This window comes from Corythoichthys intestinalis, chromosome 16 (genome assembly GCF_030265065.1).
Source record: "Corythoichthys intestinalis isolate RoL2023-P3 chromosome 16, ASM3026506v1, whole genome shotgun sequence".
NCBI classification, from domain to species: Eukaryota; Metazoa; Chordata; class Actinopteri; order Syngnathiformes; family Syngnathidae; genus Corythoichthys; species Corythoichthys intestinalis.
The window spans coordinates 47,995,640-48,017,050 of record NC_080410.1 but is presented as its reverse complement, the minus strand read 5'-3'; the positions used below and the strand labels follow the sequence as shown (position 1 = coordinate 48,017,050).

Below are 21,411 nucleotides of genomic sequence, written 5' to 3'. Positions count from 1 at the left end.
AAATGCATTCATGTTTGCAATGAGAGCCGGCTAGAGGCGATTGGATGACAACAACTATAAAAGATGCGGACAAAGGTCTGTATCAATAGCGCACACTTCTTCTGCCGCAAAGAACAGACCGGGGAGGGGAGGATAAAGTCAATACAGTGCAGACCGCGGATATATGAGAGCAGTGACTCACACTGTATTCAGCTAGCGCATAATTTTTCACATGCATCTATAACACATACTGAAATAATGGCAGAGATGCATGCAAAATACACGTGTATTACAACGTACTAACTGAAATTGATTTTAGTCGGCTGCAGTTATTTCAAGGTTTTTCTGTCAATTTATTCAAAAGCTCCATAGTCTTAACTGTGCAATTAAATATGACTAAATTTAGGGGAATCCAATCTTTGACCCAAAAGTCGGAAGTAAGAATGTGGCTATTCAAAAAACAACAACACCCAGGAAAACCCTCTAAGAAACAGGTCCAACCGCCTCGTAAAGAAGAAAACCTCACCATACAAGAGCACAAGCCCAAATGAACGTAATTCAAGCTGATTAATGCTGCAGAAAACAACACAATAACCTCCACAAGTAGGTAGGCAAGCAAGGCAGATGAGGCAGACAGACAAGTTGAACATGACCTTAATAACAGGTTTTGCACAGAATTGCCATTTCAGCAACATGATGCCAACAGTCACGCTGGTTGTGGCAAGATCTTGTTAAACTCACTCCAAGAGGGAGTATTCTTAGGGTCGAGCGAGGACTCCTCCGCATTGAGAGGAGCCAGCTGATGTGGCTCAGGCATCTGGTCGGATGCCTCCTGGACGCTTCCCTGGGGAATGTCCCGCTGGCAGGAGGCCCCGGAGATGACCCAGGACACGCTGGAGAGACTATGTCTCTCGGCTGGCTTGGGAACGGCCTGAGATCCCACAGGAGGAGCTGGTTGAGGTGGCTGGGGAGAGGGAAGTCTGGGAATCCCTGCTGAAGCTTCTGCCCCCGCGACATTTCCATCCATCATTTGCCGCTTAATCCGGGGTCAGGTCGTGTGACTCGTGTCAGCCACAACAGCCCCACAACATCCAGAGCCTTTAGGAACTCCGGGCGGATCTCATCAACCCCCGGCCTTGCCACCGAGAAGCGTTCCAACCACCTCAGTGACTTCGACCCCAGAGATAGGAGAGCCCAGCTTGGAGTTCCCAGACTCTGCTTCCTCAAAGGAAGGCGTGTCAGTGGAATTGGGGAGATCTTCGAAATATTCTCCCCACCGACTCATGATGTTCCAAGTCGAGGTCAGCAGTACCCCCCAGTGTTGATGGTGCACTGCTTTCCTCTCCTCAGACGTCCGATGGTGGACCAGAATTTCCCGTTTTCCATGTCCTCGCCAAACTCCTCCCATATCTGAGTTTTTGCCTCAGCGACCGCCGAAGCTGCAGTCCACTTGGCCAGCCGGTACCTGTCAGCTGTCTCCGAAGTCCCACAGGCCAGAAAGGCCCGGTAGGCCTTCTTCAGCTTGACGGCATACCTTACACCAGCGGGTTCAGGGATTGTTGCCACGGCAGGCACCAACCACCTTACGGCCACAGCTCCAATCGGCCGCCTCAACAATGGAGGTGCGGAACATGGCCCACTCGGACTCAATGTCCCCCACATCCCCAGGGACAATGGAGAAGTTCTCCCGGAGGTGGTTGTTGAAGGTCTTTCTGACAGTGGATTCTGCCAGACGTTCCCAGCAGACCCTCACAATACGTTTGGGCCTGCCAGGTCTTACCAGCATCTTCCCCTGCCATCGGACCCAACAAACCACCAGGCGGTGGTGTCTAGCATTGGCTGCCACTGACGGCCATAGACGTCCAATCCATTTGAAGTGGACGGGATGCCACCCTCTCACTTCACACGGGAGTGATAAATTCATTCCAATTCAGACCTTGTTTTTCTGTTTATTAGTTGTTTTGTACAATATGCTAGAATTATTTCCTGAGCAATTGTTGTATCGCCATATTGTGAGATCATCATTATCGTGAGCCTTGTAAAAATAGTATCATATTGTGAAGTTCCCACCTCTACTTGTGACCATCATTCGATTTCCAACAAAGACCGGTATATCGTCAGCATCATAGGAACTTATGACTCCGTCCAGTTTTCACCAAAGACTCACTCTCTTTAATCAGGTTTCATCTTTAGCCTGGTCATTTCATTCGCGAGCAGACCTGCATCAATCCATTGCCTAACACTTAATTCTCACATTTTGTGATTTTCACAAGGACAAAGACCCATTTCCCAACCATAGATGGCACCTGGGATCCCAGATTTGAACAAAAGAGAATAATTGAGCGTCCGTGCGAAGGGAGATTGATTGCCTCTTGGGTTTTTTTGGTATTGGCCGGACCCTTGAGAAAGATTGACAGGTCATTAGCCAGATGGCGGTACAAAAGGAACGCGCGATGGGCGACTTGGGCCACAAGCAGCATGCGTGCTCGGAGTGCGGCGTCTGCTGGCCCGTCAAATGAGTAGTAGCAGCTGGAGGAGAGGCCAGGAAGAAATGTGGACCGGTGGGTGGGAGGTGAAGGACAGAATCAATCAAAGGACTCTCTTTTATGAGGCAGAAACGGCTTTCACTCTCAGCTTCTTCAAATCTTCTCTCTCGTTCAAAGGTCCTCCAAAGTTATTGGCTGCATGAGCGCGTAAATAGAACTATTTCTGAATTTTTCCACATGCTAAATAATTAATCCATCAAAGGCAGAAATACAGTGGTACCTCTACATACGAATTTAATTCGTTCCAGGACCTAGATTCTAAGTCGAAATGGTGGTATGTCGAGTGGAATTTTTCCATAAGGATACCTCATAATTGGATTATTACGTTCCACAGCCCAAAAACCTACGTTAAATCCTTAATATATACTGCAGGTGCAATTACAAATAGGGATTACTGTATTGGCCCGAATATAAGACTGTTTTTTGCATTGAAATAAGACTGAAAAAGAGGGGGTCGTCTTATATTCGCGGTCTAGACATTATACTCATTCACGACGCTAGATGGCGCCAGATTAGAGCAGGGCGGTAAACCGAAAATTTACCGTTACCAAAATTCTTCACGATGACCGACATAATTTTGACCATGTCGGTAAATTCGGTAATTTAATAAAACAAGAAAAAATAGTCTTTTCATCCCGCTTTGACACTGTGTTGTTCGGCTATGTTCATTCCCCTTTAAGAAAGCAGTCAGTGTGCTTACGTATGGAGTCACGTGGTTTTCAGGAAGCCAAACAAACAGAAGCCTGGTAGCCTAACGCTAGCGGCTAACGCTACAAGTAAACATGATGGAGTCGGGCTTAAGGGAGCTTCGCCAAACCGTCACCCAACATTAAGTATACACTTGGCGGGTTCCAGACGGGCTTTCACCCGCTGTCCTCCCTGGTTCTCACGATTTCAGGAGAGGATGCTTTCAGTGCTTTCTTCTGGTAGCCAATCCACAGGCTAACGCTAGCGGCTAACGGTACAAATGAATGTGATGGAGTCGGGTAGCGGCTCTAACCTTGTTGAAACGGCTGAAATTAATGAGTGGACTGGGCACGGACTTCATGTAGCAATCATTATGTTGCATTATTTGGTATCTCTGTGATTTTCTCTGAAATCTTTCATGATGATAAAGCACTCAGCATAAAGTATAACCTAGTATAGTTATAATAATAATATAATAATAATAAAGTATATAAACAGTGCATTTGCCGTGATGGCGCCCAGGCTGTGGAACCAATTACCACTTACTATTAGACAGGCCCCTTCATTTACGGATTTTAAATCACGCCTTAAAACATTTTATTATTCTTCAGCTTTTAATGTGGAATGACTGTTTATTTTATTTTTATGTGTTTGTTTTATCTTTGACAGTTAACTTATTTTGCTGTTTTATGGTATGTAAAGCACTTTGGACTCCTTGGCGGATTTTTTAAAAGTGCTATACAAATAAAGTTGATTGATTGATTGATATAATCCAACAGTGAAGCTTATATATATATAAAACAGTTTAATGGCCACAGCTATTTTTCTGTATGTGTTTGCTTTATTCTGCCATCATAAAATCTTAAATGTTTCATTGGCATCAGAGCAATACAGCTTTAATCTGGTTGTGTCTGTGTGGGGGTTGCATGTATTAAAAAATGCTCTGGAAAAAAAAACCTGAAACCTTGACATAAACACTTGTGTTGAATAATTATGTCACAGCAGCCATTACCAATAAGTTGTCTGAAGTGTACTGTTAAAGCTGTCATTTATCGTTATCGAGGTAAATCCGCTCAATTTATCGTGATACGTACTTAAGGCCAAATCGCCCAGCCCTTCACCAGATATCATTAAAGCGATAATCTGTCATGACAGATCTCAGTTTCTCTCAAGTTTAACCAGTTTGCAATTTTTTATTGCAATGTTTTTCCTTATTCATATTTGTTTCAAGACTACAGTTACAGTTAGACTTCACTTTGATGGTTACTGCAGTTATTGCAATTTTAATTATTAAAATTATTTTAGTAGTCGATTAATCGATGAAGTAGTTCGAATAATCGAGTAATCGGATAAGGAACATAAAAAAATAAAAATACCTGAGCTGAGCCTCAGTCAGAAAAATAAATAAATGAGGATCTATGTACAACAAAAGAACAATTCGCTAAAGTCCGCTAGCTTAAATGCTATAATACGTTTTGTTTTTTTTTTTGTTTTTTTTTACAATGCTCTTAACAAATGGTCCAGACACATATCCCCCCCCCCCAAAAAAAAAACGGCCAAATATACCTATGAACTAAATTACGAATGCCTTAAAAAAACATTAGCTCAAACAAAAACTTAGCTTATGTTGGTCTTAACAGGGAGCAGCTGGATTCAGCCCCGTGAAATGAAGCAGACTAGAGGGCAGTGTATCCACCTAAGTCAATAAAACTAAGTGCAAACACTTTCAAAACAAACCATTACAACGCCACTTTAACTAAACAAATACTCAAAGCAGCAAAATTTAATTCGAATCTTTTTTCTAATCGAATACTCGAGTTAATCGATTAATCGTTGCAGCTCTAGTTTACATATTTAAATGTTCAGATATTAAGATTTAAACGAGGCAAAAAAACATACTTTTTCTCTCAAATATATTGTTATAATCATTTGTTTCGGATGTACAGTAATTATTTTCTGTATGATAATCAATTTGGTGTTCCAAGTCTTTTTTTAAACTTGAGTCTTGAAAAAGAGGGGTCGTCTTATAATCAGGGCCGTCTTATATTCGGGCCAATACGGTACACATAGCAAAACAAATAGACTAGAAATACACATTTCAAAATTAATAATCTAACAAATCGAGTTCTAAAGTGGTTGTTGTGTTTTGCATGCTGTTCCTGAACAGACTGACGAGAGAGTGAGAGATGCGCGGAAGAGTTTTTACTTTCATTATTCATGTTCTGTTGTTGTTAGCGTTGGCTACGACGGACAGTAGATGTGTTGTGTTACACAAGTTCTGAAGTAAATGATTAAAAAAGCTGGCAACTTCCTTACCGATGTTACAGTAATAATAAGTGTCACCTTAGCTAATAAATACAGGCGAACAGAGGTCAGAGGATGACCATCAGGATCGTATACATATTCCATCTTAAAAATCTTTGTGACACTGTTGTAAATCATCGTATGTCAAGCATGTCGTCATATGTCGAGACAAATGAAAAGTTAAATTTTATGTCAGATGACGAAAGGATCGTATGTCAAGGTCATCGTATGTTGAGGTACCACTCAATTATAAAACCGTCCAGAGCAGAAGTCCAAGTCACTTTACTCCTGATGCTATAGCTACACATAACATTAGTTGAAAGAAAAAGGGTTGGATAAGGGCCAGAGACCAAAGTCCTACATGACCAAACCCAGTATGTGTTATATCTGTAAGGCAGTGGGATGAAAGGAAACGGGAAATACAAACAGCTCAGCTTATCAGGCTCACATCAAATCAGAAAAAAAGATGAGTGTTGCTGTTGAGCTTGCCGAGTCAAAATGGGGGTAATTCACATGACGTCATCCCCTCTTCCGAGTTTGGTGGTAGGAGTGTATCGCTCTGTGAAACTCCATTGAGTATATAAGGACCGGAGGTGGGTAGAGTAGCAAAAAATTTTTACTCAAGTACTCAGGTACTTACTCAAGTCTGGGATCAGACCATCAGTCAACGGTGGGCACAATTGCCTGATGACAATCTTTTTTTTTTATCAGCTTATTTATTTCAAATTTAAATAACTTTTAATGGATTATAGAGCAGTGAGCACAATGACCATTGAAGAAATACTGCACATACATACAGTGGGGTAAATAAGTATTTAGTCAACTACTAATTGTACAAGTTCTCCCACTTGAAAATATTAGAGAGGCCAGTAATTGTCAAAATGGATAAACCTCAACCACGAGAGACACATTATGGAAAAAAAACAGAACATTGTTTGATTTTTAAAGAATTTATTTGCCAATTATGGTGGAAAATAAGTATTTGGTCAGTACCAAAAGTTCATCTCAATACTTTGTTATGTACTATTTTTTTGGGCCATAACGGAGGACAAACGTTTTCTGTAACTCTTCACAAGCTTTTCACACACTGTTGCTGGTATTTTGGCCCATTCCTCCAAGCAGAACTCCTCTAGAGCAGTGATGTTTTGGGGCTGTCGTTGGGCAACACGGACTTTAAACTCCCTCCAAAGATTTTCTATGGGGTTGTGATCTAGAGACTGGCTAGGCCACTCCAGGACCTTGAAATGCTTCTTACGAAGTCACTCCTTTGTTGCCCTGGCTGTGTGTCTGGGATTATCGTCATGCTGAAAGACCCAGCCACGTCTCATCTTTAAAGAGCATATGACACGAGAAAAAAAGTCTAAAATGGCATTATTATGTGAATTAGAATCATATTTTGAGACGATTCGACTATATACAACAATTTAGCAAAGCACGGATGACGAGAAATGAGTCTTTTAATCTGCCGGTTAGCCACGCCTACTAGAGGTGTGCAAAATTTCCGATTCTTAGATTATTCGCGATTCGGCCGTGGAAGATTCGAGAACGATTCACAAACATCCAAATTCCGATTATTGAAATATGCCAAGTAAAGTGGAAGTACAACACACTCAGCGCGCCGCGCGGGCTTCGGGACGGAACGGAGCGGGAGTAGCTAAACATTATGCTTCTCATTAACCGGCCCCTCGGGTAATGCCAACGCTCAACTCACGGCTCTAGCTCAACTCATTCCACGAGATAAAAACACACAACAACATACCTGCCTGCTGCCGAAAAGCTGCTACAAGTACAGCTAAGCTACATAATGTTACGGTAGATATCATTTTTATGGGACTAGATGGATTATAGACTCGGTAGCGGTAGCAGCACATCTGCAAAAAGCTAGATACGGGCGTTAGTAAACGGCCGCCATCTTAAAGCAGTAAACTTCCCTGCAATGCTGTTGTAGCGAACCTTCCAAGCAAACCTAATTAACTTTTTATCTAAAATACTCCTAAATCGGTAAAATATTGACTTGAATCTATCTTTAAAATAGTTTTAAAACTTTCACATGTCAAAAGTAGACAAAAGGGAAATTATGGAATAACGGGAGCAATTTTAACAACTTTAACGGTTGATTCACAACATTAAATTAATTGAATGTAGTTTAAAGCTGCTGATACAGAATGGGGACTGGAGTTTTTTTTATTTAATGTTATTTTTGTATATTTGTTTACTGCTATATGTTAACTTGATACTGAAATAGTAGTTTGGTTTAGCCTGAGAGTATTTTTGAACAATTTTGGAACTAATGTACAAAACTTTATTTAAAAAAAAAAAAAAAAAAAAAAAAAGAAGGGGGATGCATCAATAATCGTTTTATAATCGAATCGTAGCCTCTGAATCGTAATCGTAATCGAATCGTTAGGTGCCCAAAGATTCCCAGCTCTAACGCCTACCATTATAGGGCTTTAGCGTCCCCAACAGGTGGATGACGTCAGCGGTAGACTTGGCTCATCGATTTTACTATTCACCCCATTGAGGGGAAATGATTCAGAACGAAGAAAACGCGACGAAGAAAGCCGCAAAATGTCATTGTTTCAGTCTCTCTACTCCAATATTTTTACAGGATATTCTTTTTACCCAAGTATTTTTCCCCAATAGCTATATAAATGGCTTGAGAAGGACCAGTCAGCCCGTTGAGGGGGAACTATTCACAACGAGGAAAACGCGACGAAGAGAGCGGCAAAATGTCATTGTTTCTGTCTCTTTACTTCAATATTTTTACAGGATACTCTTTTTATCCAAGTATTTCCCCCAATTGCAAAATAAATGGCATGGTCATGACAAATAACAGTCTTGTGCTGAATGGAATATGAAATAATAAAAATGCATTTATTCAGGACGACATGGCAAAATGACTCCATAATGGTCAAAACTGTCGACTTCACCTTTACTGTCGCACCTCCCGAACGATATTTTATGACACCTAAATCGGACATATGTCATTTCCCTTCCCCGGCTTCGGAGAATGTAAACAAACCAGAAGGCGTGACAGCTAGCCGACATGCTAACCCGAACCGAGTGATGTTTCAAAGTCTTCAAAGCGGAAAATCACACATAGCTATCCTGGATTATTTGACATGACGACCCGGTTGTCGAATGTCTTAGCGGATCGGCAAACCGCCCGGCGGAGAGCAATTTACAGTTCGTTCCCCGGAGGAGGGTGGCTGGAGTTGTTGAGCAGCTAACGTGCTGCTGCTAATGCATTAGGACAGCTTTTTACATGCCTATCAATGATCAAACGTAAGTAGTCCTTCATTTAAAGGAAGTTTGTAGTGTTTACTTTGTAATCGCTGTATTCGTATTTGACATAATACAAAACAAGATGTTTACTCACTTCCTCGTAAGTCCAATGGTCCCACAGTCAATATCCACGGTGAATGGGAACCTTTTGAAACTCCAAAAAGGAGCATACGCCTCTCCCTCATACAGAATAATTTTTCTGCAGCCGTTTGGCTGGCGTGATGCGAAAAATAAACGTATTAATCCGCAAAATCAGCTGAATCCTTCGTCCTCATACACAACAGCACACTGTAGCGTGAAGAGGACGTCTTCTACCGTACACGTCACAGCGCCCTCCTCCTCAATGCAAGACCGAAGCCGTAAGTCACTCATTTTCCTGGCGCGGGATTAAAAAAACTAAATAAATATAGCGATCGCTTCCACACACATCCAAGCGGTCCATATCATTCAGAAGCATAAAATAACGCGTGTATTATGAAATAAACATGCTTTTTCGTGTCAAAGGCACTTTAATGCCCTTGCTGATGGAGATTTTCACTCAAAATCTCTCGATACATGGCCTTTTCATTCTTTCCATTACACAGATCAGTCGTCCTAGTCCCTTTGCAGAAAAACAGCCCCAAAGCATGATGTTTCCACCCCCATGCTTCACAGTGGGTATGGTGTTCTTCGGATGCAATTCAGTATTCTTTCTCCTCCAAACACGAGAATCTGTGTTTCTACCAAAAAGTTCTATTTTAGTTTCATCTGACCATAACACATTCTCCCAGTCCTCTTCTGGATCATCCAAATGCTCTGTAGCGAACCGCAGACGAGCCTGGATGTGTACTTTCTTCAGCAGGGGGACATGTCTGGCAGTGCAGGATTTGAATCATTGTGTTCCTGATAGTAGCCTTTGTTTCTGTGGTCCCAGGTCTCTGTAGATCATTCACTAGGTCCCCCCGTGTGGTTCTGGGATTTTTGCTCACCGTTCTTGTTATCATTTTGACGCCACGGGGTGAGATCTTGCATGAAGCTCCAGATCGAGGGAGATTATCAGTGGTCTTGTATGTCTTCCAGTTTCTAATAATTGCTCCCACAGTTGATTTCTTTACACCAAGCGTTTTACCAATTGCAGATTCAGTCTTCCCAGCCTGGTGCAGGTCTACAATTTTGTCTCCGGTGTCCTTCAACAGCTCTTTGGTCTTGGCCATAGTGGAGTTTGGAGTGTGACTGACTGAGGATGTGGACAGGTGTCTTTTATACCGATAATGAGTTAAAACAGGTGCCATTAATACAGGTAACGAGTGGAGCCTCGTGAGAAGTTAGACCTCTTTGACAGCCAGAAATCTTGCTTGTTTGTAGGTGACCAAATACTTATTTTCCACTCTAATTTGAAAATCAATTCTTAAAAATTCAAACAACGTGATTTTCTGTTTTTTTTTTTTCCATATTCTGTCTCTCATGGTTGAGGTTTACCCATGTTGACAACTGCAGGCCTCTCTAATCTTTTCAAGTAGGAGAACTTGCACAATTGGTGGTTGACTAAATACTTATTTGCCCCACTGTACACTCCTATTGCTAACCCGGACGTTGAGTGACATCATTGTGAATCAGGCTTATTACCGTTTAACCATGTTCTAATGGATAACTGGGTAGTGAAGGAGGAAACCCAGGCAAAAACACTCAATATTATGTGGGAACCAGAGGTCACATATTACATAAAAATGAGCACAAAAGATGAAAAAAAATCTGCATCTTGTCAGTAAGTTTTCCTCAGTGAAAACTGATACAAGGGAGAGTCACAATGAAGTTCCGTCATTAAAATTGGATCGATTTAGGAACCAGCGGGAGTTTTTTTTAGGCTCTTGTGATAATCAATTCATTAAAAACTAGCAAAAATGGAGCATTCACAAAACTTGGAAGTCCTTTCATCTTGTTGACAGTGAAATCTCTGTCACGGCTGCATGCAATGGCTACATGCTAGAATATTCTGTTTTTACAAGTGCATGGCACTCCTATATTTCCTTCTATAGCTCTCTATACGTCGTATGCGAGAGCACATGCTCGATAAATAACCATGACCTTGTGAATATTCATGCTAACGCTCCACCGGCATCTCCATTCACAATATGTATACATTATTAATACGACCGAGGTAATGGAGCTCGGCGAGGGAAGAACTCACCAGTTAAAAAGAACGTGTGGACCATGAATCGCGAACATGAAACGAGCATTACGCTGATGTTATGGCTACTATATTTCTCAGTTTACCGAGCATGGAAAAGCATGTCAAGGTAAACGAGGCGATATGAGGCAATATTAAAATCCCACAGTGGGCCGCAGTCCAACCTGGCATTTGTTCCGACATTCGATTTCACCCCGAGGGAGTTAGCGATTGTGCAGGCAGAACAGGTGACAGCTTTTCTACCTATTTGACAATGCAGCCTGGGAAATTATTTGACTTTGAGGTGGAGAGCTTCGCTGCTGAGACAGACAACACAAATGAGTGGATGTTGAAAAGGAACACCAGAAAAACAACAAATCAGGATTAATGAGAGTACAAAGACATACAACACTTCTGTTGTACTGCCTTGTGCATGACTAACAAAGTCGTCAACAGTCAGCAAGGCGGGGAGTGACTGCGTCTTGGACTCCACTGCTTGCAGTGCAGTTGCTATGACTGTCAAGGACAATATGTGAGGAGCAGTGCAGTTGGCAACATAAAGATACAGTCCTGGACAAAAGTCTTGTCGTTTATCAATTTTGTAGAAACAAATGCTAATAACCTGAATTTTAATTATTCAATTGGTTTCAGAAATGGTTCTTATGAAAGCTAAGACCCTCCCAAATGATGTTGAATTTACAATAATATACTTGTTTCACGGAAAAAAGATTTATTATTTAATGAAGACATAAAGGTCAAATTTTGGCAAGACAAAAGTTCTGTGGCTTACAGAAAGTAGTGTGAAAATTGAACAAAAAATGTACTTCAATGATGGAGAAAATATTCAATCCGGGTCAAAGGGCGGTGTGATGGAGAAAATATGTGACCAGAAGTGAATTAGCACATTATGCCTTATGATAAATTCAATCCGGGTCAAAGGGCGGAATGATGGGGGAAAATATTACAATATGCTTTTGTGATGTATGATTGCTTCTGTGACATAGATTGTAACAACTTCTATTGTTTTTATGTCTGTGAACAACTTCTATTGTTTTTCACCTTGTTCTCATAGTTAGGAGACGCGCTTGGGTAGTGAATCTCACGAGATAACTTGTTTTGCACCACAGTATCCCATAGCTAGAAGGGAATTTCACGAGATGACTTGTTTTGCACCCATAATATTTACCATTTGTTGCATCTGTTGCAGCACAGCTCATTTGTCCCATGTGAAAAGGCCTTTTTCAAGGGGGCTGAACCAAAAGTAGCTTTAATGTTTGTCATTGGGTAGGGCCGCGCCGCTCGGAGACGGAGGTTGGCCTCTCTGCCTCCGCGGGGCGCGTCCCTACAAAAACCGGACATTTCCGGGCGACCCGTGAAGTCCGTCAGCGGGTCACGTACGGATCGCCTGGCTTTGTTCCTTCGCCGCCTTACCGGAATGTGTTGGCTCCCCGCTCATTTGTCACGGTAAGCGATTTTCATTGCTAAGGGACGTTTCGTTTTGCTGTAATGGTAACGCGGGGATTCAGGGGTTGACAAACTCAAATCTAGCGTCATCGTTGACATTTGTTGATACTTGTTTGCTTGCTCTTGTGGGATTGTAATCAATAAATCTCATTTATTCTGCATTTTCTAATCAACATTGTCTATTTTGCAAAAGTGTGCCTGTTACTGATTCACCGCGAACTTGGAAATTTCGGAAAACATTCAAATGCAAAACATGTTACATAACATAAGCGAATTAAGTAGTGGTGCTGTGAGATCCAAATGTAATATTTTGTATGACTTCCATGGGCTTGAAGGACTACATTAGTGGTGAAACGATTAATCGATTAACTCGAGTAATCGATTAGAAAAAAAGATTCGAATTAAATTTTGCTGCTTCGAGTATTTGTTTACTTAAAGTGGCGTTGTAATGGTTTATTTTGAAGTGTTTGGATTTAGTTTTATTGATTTGGGTGGATACACCGCCCTCTTTTCTGCCTCGTTTCACATGGGTGAATGCAGCTGCTCCAAGTTAAGACCAACAAAAGTGTTTGTTTGAGCTGTTTTTTTAAATGCATTCGTAATTTAGTTTATAGGTATATTCAGCTGTTTTTTTGTGGGAAAATGTGTCTGAACCATTTATTAAGAGCATTGCTAAAAAAAAAGTTAGCATTTTATAGCATTTAAGCTGGCGGACTTTTGGCCAAAATTTGACCTTTATGTCTTCATTAAATGATAAATCTTTTTTTCAGTGAAACAAGTATATTTTTGTACATTCAACATTATTTGGGAGGGTCTTAGCTTTCATATGAGCCATTTCTGAAACCAACTGAATAATTAAAAGTCAGGTTATGTTAATACTGTATTTCAAAAGTAAATAAAGAATGCATAAACAAAAATATTGGCGCAAACAAAAACACATTATGTTGGTCTTAACAGGGAGCAGCTGGATTCAGCCATGTTCGCCAAGTTATGGCATATTCACTGTTGTCACTAGAGGCCAGTGTATCCCCTCAAATCCATACAACTAAATGCAACACTTTCAAAACATACTAGTGCTGCAACGATTAATCAATTAACTCGAGAAATTCGATTAGAAAAAAGCTTTGAGTCAAATATTGCTGCTTTGAAGATTCGTTTAATTGGAGTGGCATTGTAATGGTTTGTTTTGTTTCTATCACAGTCAATGACAGTCCATTAAGGACCTAGTTAAGTTGATCCATGTTATTTTGTATCTGGGGAAAGCTTTGATAACTGTACAGCATTTGTCCAGGCCGCAGGTGAACTGCACCCTGTAATTGCAAAACCGTGATATCGTGATATTTTGGCTTAAGGTTATCATACCATCAGAATATCATACTAACACATACCTATTTCGGATAGTTTTTTTTTTTTTTTTTTATTTAGAGTGTGTTTTGAGGTATTTCAAGGATTAGTTCCGACTTACGCGGAAATCTGGGTTACATCACCAGCGCAGGAACGGAACTCGTTCGTAAATCGGGGACTACCTGTATTAGTACACGCTGACTCTTGCCTCCGACATTAGATCACATAAGTTGAAGTACCTTGCATATGTACAACACCTAGCAAAAAAGTATGGAATCACCAGTCTCGGATGAGCACTCACTCAGACATTTTATCATGTAGAACTATGATAAAAAGCTTGGAAAAAATAATTATTTCAAAAGTGCAACTCTTTAGCATTCAAAAACACTAAAAGAAATGAATAAAAAACATTGTGGTGGTCAGTAAATGTTACTTTATAGAGCAAGTGCAGGGAAATATATATGGAATCACTCCATTCTGAGGAAAACAAAACATGGAATCATGAGAAAGAAACAAAGAAATAACAATGAAACACATCTCTAGTATTTAGTAGCACCACCTCTGGCTTTTAAGACAGCTAGCAGTGTCTGAGGCATGGACTTGATGAGAATTCTTCATCGATTCTGTGCCAAATCTCTTTTGATTGTTGTTGTTGATCTGGAGACAGGCTAGGCCACTCCAGGACCTTGAAATGCTTCTTACGAAGCCACTCCTTTGTTGCCCTGGCTTTGTGTTTGAGATCATTGTCATGCTGAAAGACCCAGCCACGTCTCATCTTCAATGCCCTTGCTGACGGAAGGAGATTTTCACTCAAAATCTCTCGATACATGACCCCATTCATTCTTTCCCTTACACAGATCAGTCGTCTTGGTCCCTTTGCAGAAAAAGAGCCCCAAAGCCTGATGTTTACACCCACATGCTTCACAGTGGGTATGGTGTTCTTCAGATGCAATTCAGTTTTCTTTCTCCTCCGAACAAGAGAACCTGTGTTTCTACTAAAAAGTTCTATTTTGGTTTCATCTGACCATAACACATTCTCCCAGTCCTCTTCTGAATCATCCAAATGCTCTCTAGAGAACTGCAGACGGGCCTGGACGTGTACTTTCTTCAGCATGGGGACACGTCTGGCAGTGCAGGATTTGAGTCCCAGGCGGCGCATTGTGTTACTGATAGTAGCCTTAATTACTGTGGTCCCAGCTCTCTGTAGGTCATTCACTTGGTCCCCCCGTGTGGTTCTGGGATTTTTGCTCACCATTCTTGTTATCATTTTGACGCCACGGGGAGAGATCTTGCATGTAGGCCCAGATCGAGGGGGATTATCAGTGGTCTTGTATGTCTTCCATTTTCTAATAATTGCTCCCACAGTTAATTTCTTTACACCAAGCGTTTTACCTATTGTGGATTCAGTCTTCCCAGCCTGGCGCAGGTCTCCAATTTTGTCTCTGGTGTCCTTCGACAGCTCTTTGGTCTTGGCCATAGTGGAGTTTGGAGTGTGACTGACTGAATTTGTGGACAGGTGTCTTTTATTATGATAATGAGTTAAAACAGGTGCCATTAATACAGGTAGCGAGTGGAGCCTCGTTAGAAGAAGTTAGACCTCTTTGACAGCCAGAAATCTTGCTTGTTTGTAGGTGACCAAATACTTATTTTCCACTCTAACTTGGAAATAAATTCTTCAAAAATCAAACAATGTGATTTTCTGGGTTTTTTTCCACATTCTGTCTCTCATGGTTGAGGTTTACCTATGTTGACAATTACAGGCCTCTCTAATCTTTTCAAGTAGGAAAACTTGCAAAATTGTGGTTGACTAAATACTTATTTGCCCCACTGTACTTCAAAAGTGCAACTCTTTAGCATTCATAAACACTAAAAGAAATGAATAAAAAACATTGTGGTGGTCAGTAAATCTCCATTCTGAGGAAAAAAATATGGAATCATGAGAAACAAACAAAGAAATAACAATCAAAACACATCTCTAGTATTTAGTTAATGCAGATTCTTGACTCTTGACACCTTGTCCAATGCAGATTCTTGATTCTTGACAAGGTGATGATGCTGGAACTTTGGTTTGGTGCTGTTCCAGTGAGATTTACAAAGATGAGTGACTGAAGAAAACATCAAAATTCCCTCAGTCCTTGGTGATATGGGGCTGCATTTATCCCAGTAACGGCGGTAATTAATTTTTAAAAAAATGTATCACGTTAAAATATTTAACGCAATTAACGCATGCGCTGCACGTCCCACTTGCTGCTCGACCCACTCACGCATTGTCGCGCTCCATCTGTAATGGCGCCGTTTTGCTAATATAGAGAGCTAAAAGGCAGCGTAAATTGAGTAGAGTGAATTTTGGCAGCCTTTAGATCCTTATTTTAATTGGCTAAAGCCGTACAATCCCTCTCCCTACGATTAGAAATATCATGAGAAGCAATGTGGGGAAGCAAGGTAACAATTGATCTTTTTCTTAACACCTTGAATTATATCCCATCGCAGAGAAGCTATATGAATTGGTAGCACTACGCACAGTCGTGGTTTCACTTGTCATGGTTCCACTTTCCATCATGCATCGGGCATGGCCTTCAGTATCATTTACTGAAAGCTCAACAAATACACTAGATGGCAATATTTAGTCACAATATACAAAGTCACAAGTCTTTCTATCCGTGGATCACTCTCACAGAAAGAATGTTAATAATGTAAATGCCATCTTGAGGATTTATTGTCATAATAAACAAATACAGTACTTATGTACTGAATGTTGAATGTACATATTCGTCCGAGTTTTATTCATTTTTTTCTTAAAGCATTGCCAAAATGTATATGATCGGGAAAAATTATCGGGAATGATTGGAATTGAATCGGGAGCAAAAAAAAAAAAAGCAATCGGATCGGGAAATATCGGGATATGCAGATACTCAAACTAAAACGATCGGGATCGGATCGGGAGCAAAAAAACATGATCGGAACAACCCTAGTTTTGATTGTTATTTCTTTGTTTCTCGTGATTCCATATTTTTTTTCCTCAGAATGGAGTGATTCCATATATTTTCCCCTGCACTTGCTCTATAAAAGTAACATGTACTGACCACCACAATGTTTTTTATTCATTTCTTTTAGTATTTCTGATTGCTAAAGAGTTGCACTTTTGAACTAATTCATTATTTTTTCAAGCTTTTTATCCAAGTTTGTTCTTCACGATAAAATGTCTGAGTGAGTGCTCGTCCCAGACTGGTGATTCCATACTTTTTGCTAGGGCTTGTAGTACATGTGTTAGTTTCGTGATGATTACTACACATGATAAATACCCAGAGGCACACAAGTAGGAATGAGAGAGCAAGCAATCCAACTCTGTAGTCATTTAAGATACCAAAAAGCGAGGGGAAGAGAAGGATAGGAAAAGAGGATGAGTTGGAGGAAGAGGAGGATAAAGCATCAACTCACCAGCTCCGTCCATCCTGCATCACCCTGAAGCACCTATTTTATCACAACAAAATACAAACGTGTGACACTTAAAACGCAGCACAGGTACAACTCAAGGCATAAAAACATCATTCATAGGCAGCAAATAAATGGAGGGAAAGTGAGTGGCCGGACGGATACACGTTGTGACCGCCGCTGCATTGTCTCTTTTGCATGCGCGAACAACACAATGAGCTCCATTTGATATGTTAATGTTCAGCCACTGGCCCTGGGAGTTTATAGCCTTGCAGCTAAGTGACCTCAACAACATAATAGTGCACTGATTCTTTCGTAGTGGCGGCGCATCATTTCGCACCCCCTTTGTGTCACGGTAACTTCACAGGAAATGACAGAAAAGGGTGCAAACATGATTTCCGTTGTTGTTGTTTACCTTCCGTCTCCTGGTTTCAGCAGTGCTACTCCAAACAAAGCATTGGTAGATGACGCGGAGATTTTGCTTCCAGTTGTCCACCTTATAACCGTTCACATGGGAGCACCCGGCCGGACTCATGACAGACAAAACATTCGTGTCGGAGTCTGCCGGGTGACAGCGTCAATAAGTCTCCGGGAATGATTCGCTTGGGCTAGCCAGCTAGCTCTCGGTGCCCCCCCACCCCCCAAACTATCCTGTCCAGAAATGGTTTCCGCTTGGAAACGGGACAAGCGATGTAGTATCCAAAAACGCTCTCCTCTGGCATTTGACAAGCTCCGTTTCGCACGTTAGCACCGTAGAAACATTGTCACCGAGTCCTCTCGGAGTGGAATAGCCGCTGCTGTGTTGACAACTTAATTTTCCATGAGCGTTTTTTTTTTTAATTTTTTTTTTTTTTTAAGCCAACGCCACTTCCACTCTCACGGCTAGTTAGCTTTCTTTCTCCACTTTAGCCTGGCTGCTAACGCGTCAACTCACTGCTTCACAATGCCCCGGCCGACGCGCGCCGTGATTGGCCAAAACAAAGGATGACGTCACTACGCTAAACTCGACGAGTGTTTTGGATACGCTCGTTTCGATTTCCGCGTCGCGCCGGACGAGAGTTGCCTTACATTTGTGTAGCTATTTTGATGATGATAATTAATAACAACCATTTAAGAATAATAAAGAAACAGAAAATACAAATATATTTACAAGGGAATTGGAAATATACATTTTAAAAACCATTAAATATTTAAAACTTGTCACCATAATTTAAGTCTCATTACTGTCATATCATATTTAAATAGATAAGTAGCATGACACATGTTAATACATCACGTTAATACGTTTGTAACATCCACAATATTCTAACGTGAACATAACGTCCTTACGTTCTTGGTTAAAACTTAATTCAAGTCTGCCATCTAGTGGCCATTTGTCATAGGTGATAAGAATATGTAGTGCCCCGCGCTGAAATGAGCCGTGCAAAATCTCTATTACCAAGACCTCGTTGTCATGATGTAGTGGCTGCATAAATAGAGACAAATGGGGATGATTAGGTGTGGATCCTCACGTTAAACTTGAATGACCCGTGTATAATGAACAAACTTGTTACATGGGTGACTACCTCGACATTACAACTGAGATGCGAGCCCATGGGTCCTTGCATTCAGACATAATTTGTCAGATAATGAGGAATAGTAACCTCAAACGTCCCATTTCTCACACAAAATAGGAGAAACTAAAAGTATAACTGAGAACAGAACCACACACGGATGTTGTATTCTTCCTCTGCAAATTGAGTCCTATTATGAGACTATTATATTTGCTTAAAAAAAGATCCTATTCATCAAGATAAGCATGGACATATGCACAGGTGGAGTTTGACTGTTGTGGCAGGGGTGGGGGGGCAAAACATGCTGATGACCCCGAAACGCGGTGTCAGCAATAAAATTAACTTACAAGATATATGCTCGGTTAGTAGCTTAGCCCATGCTCGTGAATACAGGCATCCCAGCTATGTGTGTAGGAGTGTGCGAGCGTGTGCGAGCGCGCGCATTTTTCTGTGAAGTAAACACCGAATTTTGCCTTCTGCGGAGATATCAAATTTAATGCCAAGTTTTTCCAATCACTCACACCCTTTTGAAACGAATCCTCACCGTGGTGAAGTTGAAAATGGCGGCAGGCATCCTTTTTGACTGAATATTTCAGCTAGGAACATTTATAATCATACATTGAAAATGAGCATTTTTTTTTGTTTCCCATCATTTTTAGGGGAATTCTAAATCAGGCTGCTTAGGACAGCTATGCTTTTTGCAAAGGATGTCGTCCATTGAATGTGGTATACCTGGTTGTGGCTCTGTTACGTCCCAAGGACGGCTTGCGAAGGGAGCAACATAAAATGAGCCACACAAATTCACAAGTGGACAGAAATTTATTTACAACAATCAAAGTTGTGGTTTTGGCTAAGCAAAGGTAACTAAACCCTGATCATGTAAAAGGAACAAAGAAAAGACAGCTTCTAACCTAACTTCAACTCTATACAAAACAGGAGAAAATGGGTTGAACAGAAATGGCGACTTACCCGTACTTGCTTCAGTGCTCTTATTTACAGTGGTGGACAAAAACGATCCAATAACGAATAAACACAAAAGACCTCACCAAAAAAGCGGGAGTGTATCAAAGTAGCCATCAAATGCAAACGAGAGTGAATGGCGAGCAAACAGCTGGCGAGGAGGACCACGGCAGAATGCTGTCAAATGTGACCTCATAGAGCGTTGACAGCGGCAGGTTTATGAAGCTTGGCACCTTTTTCTTGGCCAATCAGCGGCGTCGACGTCGTCAGTCCGTCGGGCGTCAATCAGCTTTCGTCACCGTGGGAGGGGAAGCAGCCAGCTGGTGGAGGAGACGATCGGCTGACTGGAAGAGTCTCAAAAAATAACAATTAAACAGCCAGGGGCCGTCGCAGGCTCTGTTGTACAATTAGTGGGACAAACTGAAACTCCGCTCACCATTTTGGCGGTGCTCTCCGGCGTTTCATGGTCCGCATCTTCAATCCTTGGTTCTAGCTCGGTAGTTGTTGTCGCTTTTGAAAGCTTAGTTTGAAAAAAATGTCGATGTTATTTCTTCTGTCCTCAGGTGGTTTTGGCTAAGCAAAGCAAATGACCGTCTCTAAGGTGCAAGTCACATTATCTGTTCGAAAATTAATTTTGACCCATTATAAAAATATTTTTTTGTTAATTTCATTCATTTTTGTTGTTTTATTGCTTTACAACTTTTTAGACAACATTTTACTGGCAAAGTCTTAATTTTAATTCATATACTGGAAAGTCAATTACATGCAATGACATTTTTGGACACCCTGCTTGATCTCCGGGTATGGACATATGGCACTATAGCGCTAAACTTTGGCGTTGGGTTTTGTTGTCTTACAGCATTGTTTTTTGCAGCCCTTTTAATTTTCCTCTCAGTCGTAGTCTTTTGGACGATAATACTTCTTAGTCATTAGTCATATTAGTCATTTCAAAATGTGTCTTCGTCAAGTTTTTGTTGACGAAAACGCAGACTAATTTCGCCTAGTTTTTGTCGGCGTTTACTTGAAGGGGAAAAAAAGTAATTGTTTTTTTTCTTTTTACAGGTTCTTTTATTCTCTTAATGAACAGGGGATGACAACCCACAATTCAGGAGCAAAAAGAAAGCAATAATCACCTAAGATAGATACAGTGTATCACAAAAGTGAGTACATCCCATTTCTGCAGATATTTAAGTATATCTTTTCATGGGACAACACTGACAAAATGAGACAATGACACAATGAAAAGTAGTCTGTGTGCAGCTTATATAATAGAGTTAATTTATTTTCCCCTCAAAATAACTCAAAATATAGCCATTAATATGTAAACCCCTGGCAACAAAAGTGAGTACACCGCATAGAAACTACGTACATCCCTAAATGTCCAATTGAGTACTGCTTGTCATTTTCCCTCCAAAATGTCATGTGACTCGTTACAGCAGTGCTGTCAGCATTGCTGCAGAGATTGAAGAGGTGGGGGATCAGCATGTTAGTGATGTGATTTTTATGATCTTCATGTGATGTAAAGCACTTTGAATTGCCTTGTGTTGAATTGTGCTATATAAATAAATTTGCCTTGCCTTGCCTTGCCTCAGACCATACACTGTACGCTACATCAAATTGGTGTGCATGGCTGTCACCCCAGGAGGAAGCCTCTTCTGAAGACGGTACACAAGACGGTACACAAGAAAGCCATGGGACAGCATTCCAGTAA

The 21,411-nt window shown here is 41.0% G+C and overlaps 1 protein-coding gene across 3 annotated transcripts in view; it reads right to left on the bottom strand.

Moving 5' to 3' along the window:
* Positions 1 to 18,126, bottom strand: part of LOC130932117 (ubiquitin carboxyl-terminal hydrolase 22-like) — a 63,845-nt gene extending 45,719 nt beyond the window's left edge. For 2 of the 3 annotated variants that reach the window (XM_057861528.1, XM_057861526.1), the window contains exons 1-2: positions 17,603 to 18,126; positions 17,194 to 17,226 (exon numbers count right to left, since the gene is read on the bottom strand). In XM_057861528.1, coding sequence (XP_057717511.1) covers positions 17,194 to 17,226; positions 17,603 to 17,722 — 153 coding nt within the window. In that variant the 5' untranslated portion in view covers positions 17,723 to 18,126. The remainder of the gene's footprint in view (positions 1 to 17,193; positions 17,227 to 17,602) is intronic. The other variant, XM_057861527.1, reaches the window with a different exon arrangement.
* Between the last annotated feature and the right edge of the window lie 3,285 nt (positions 18,127 to 21,411).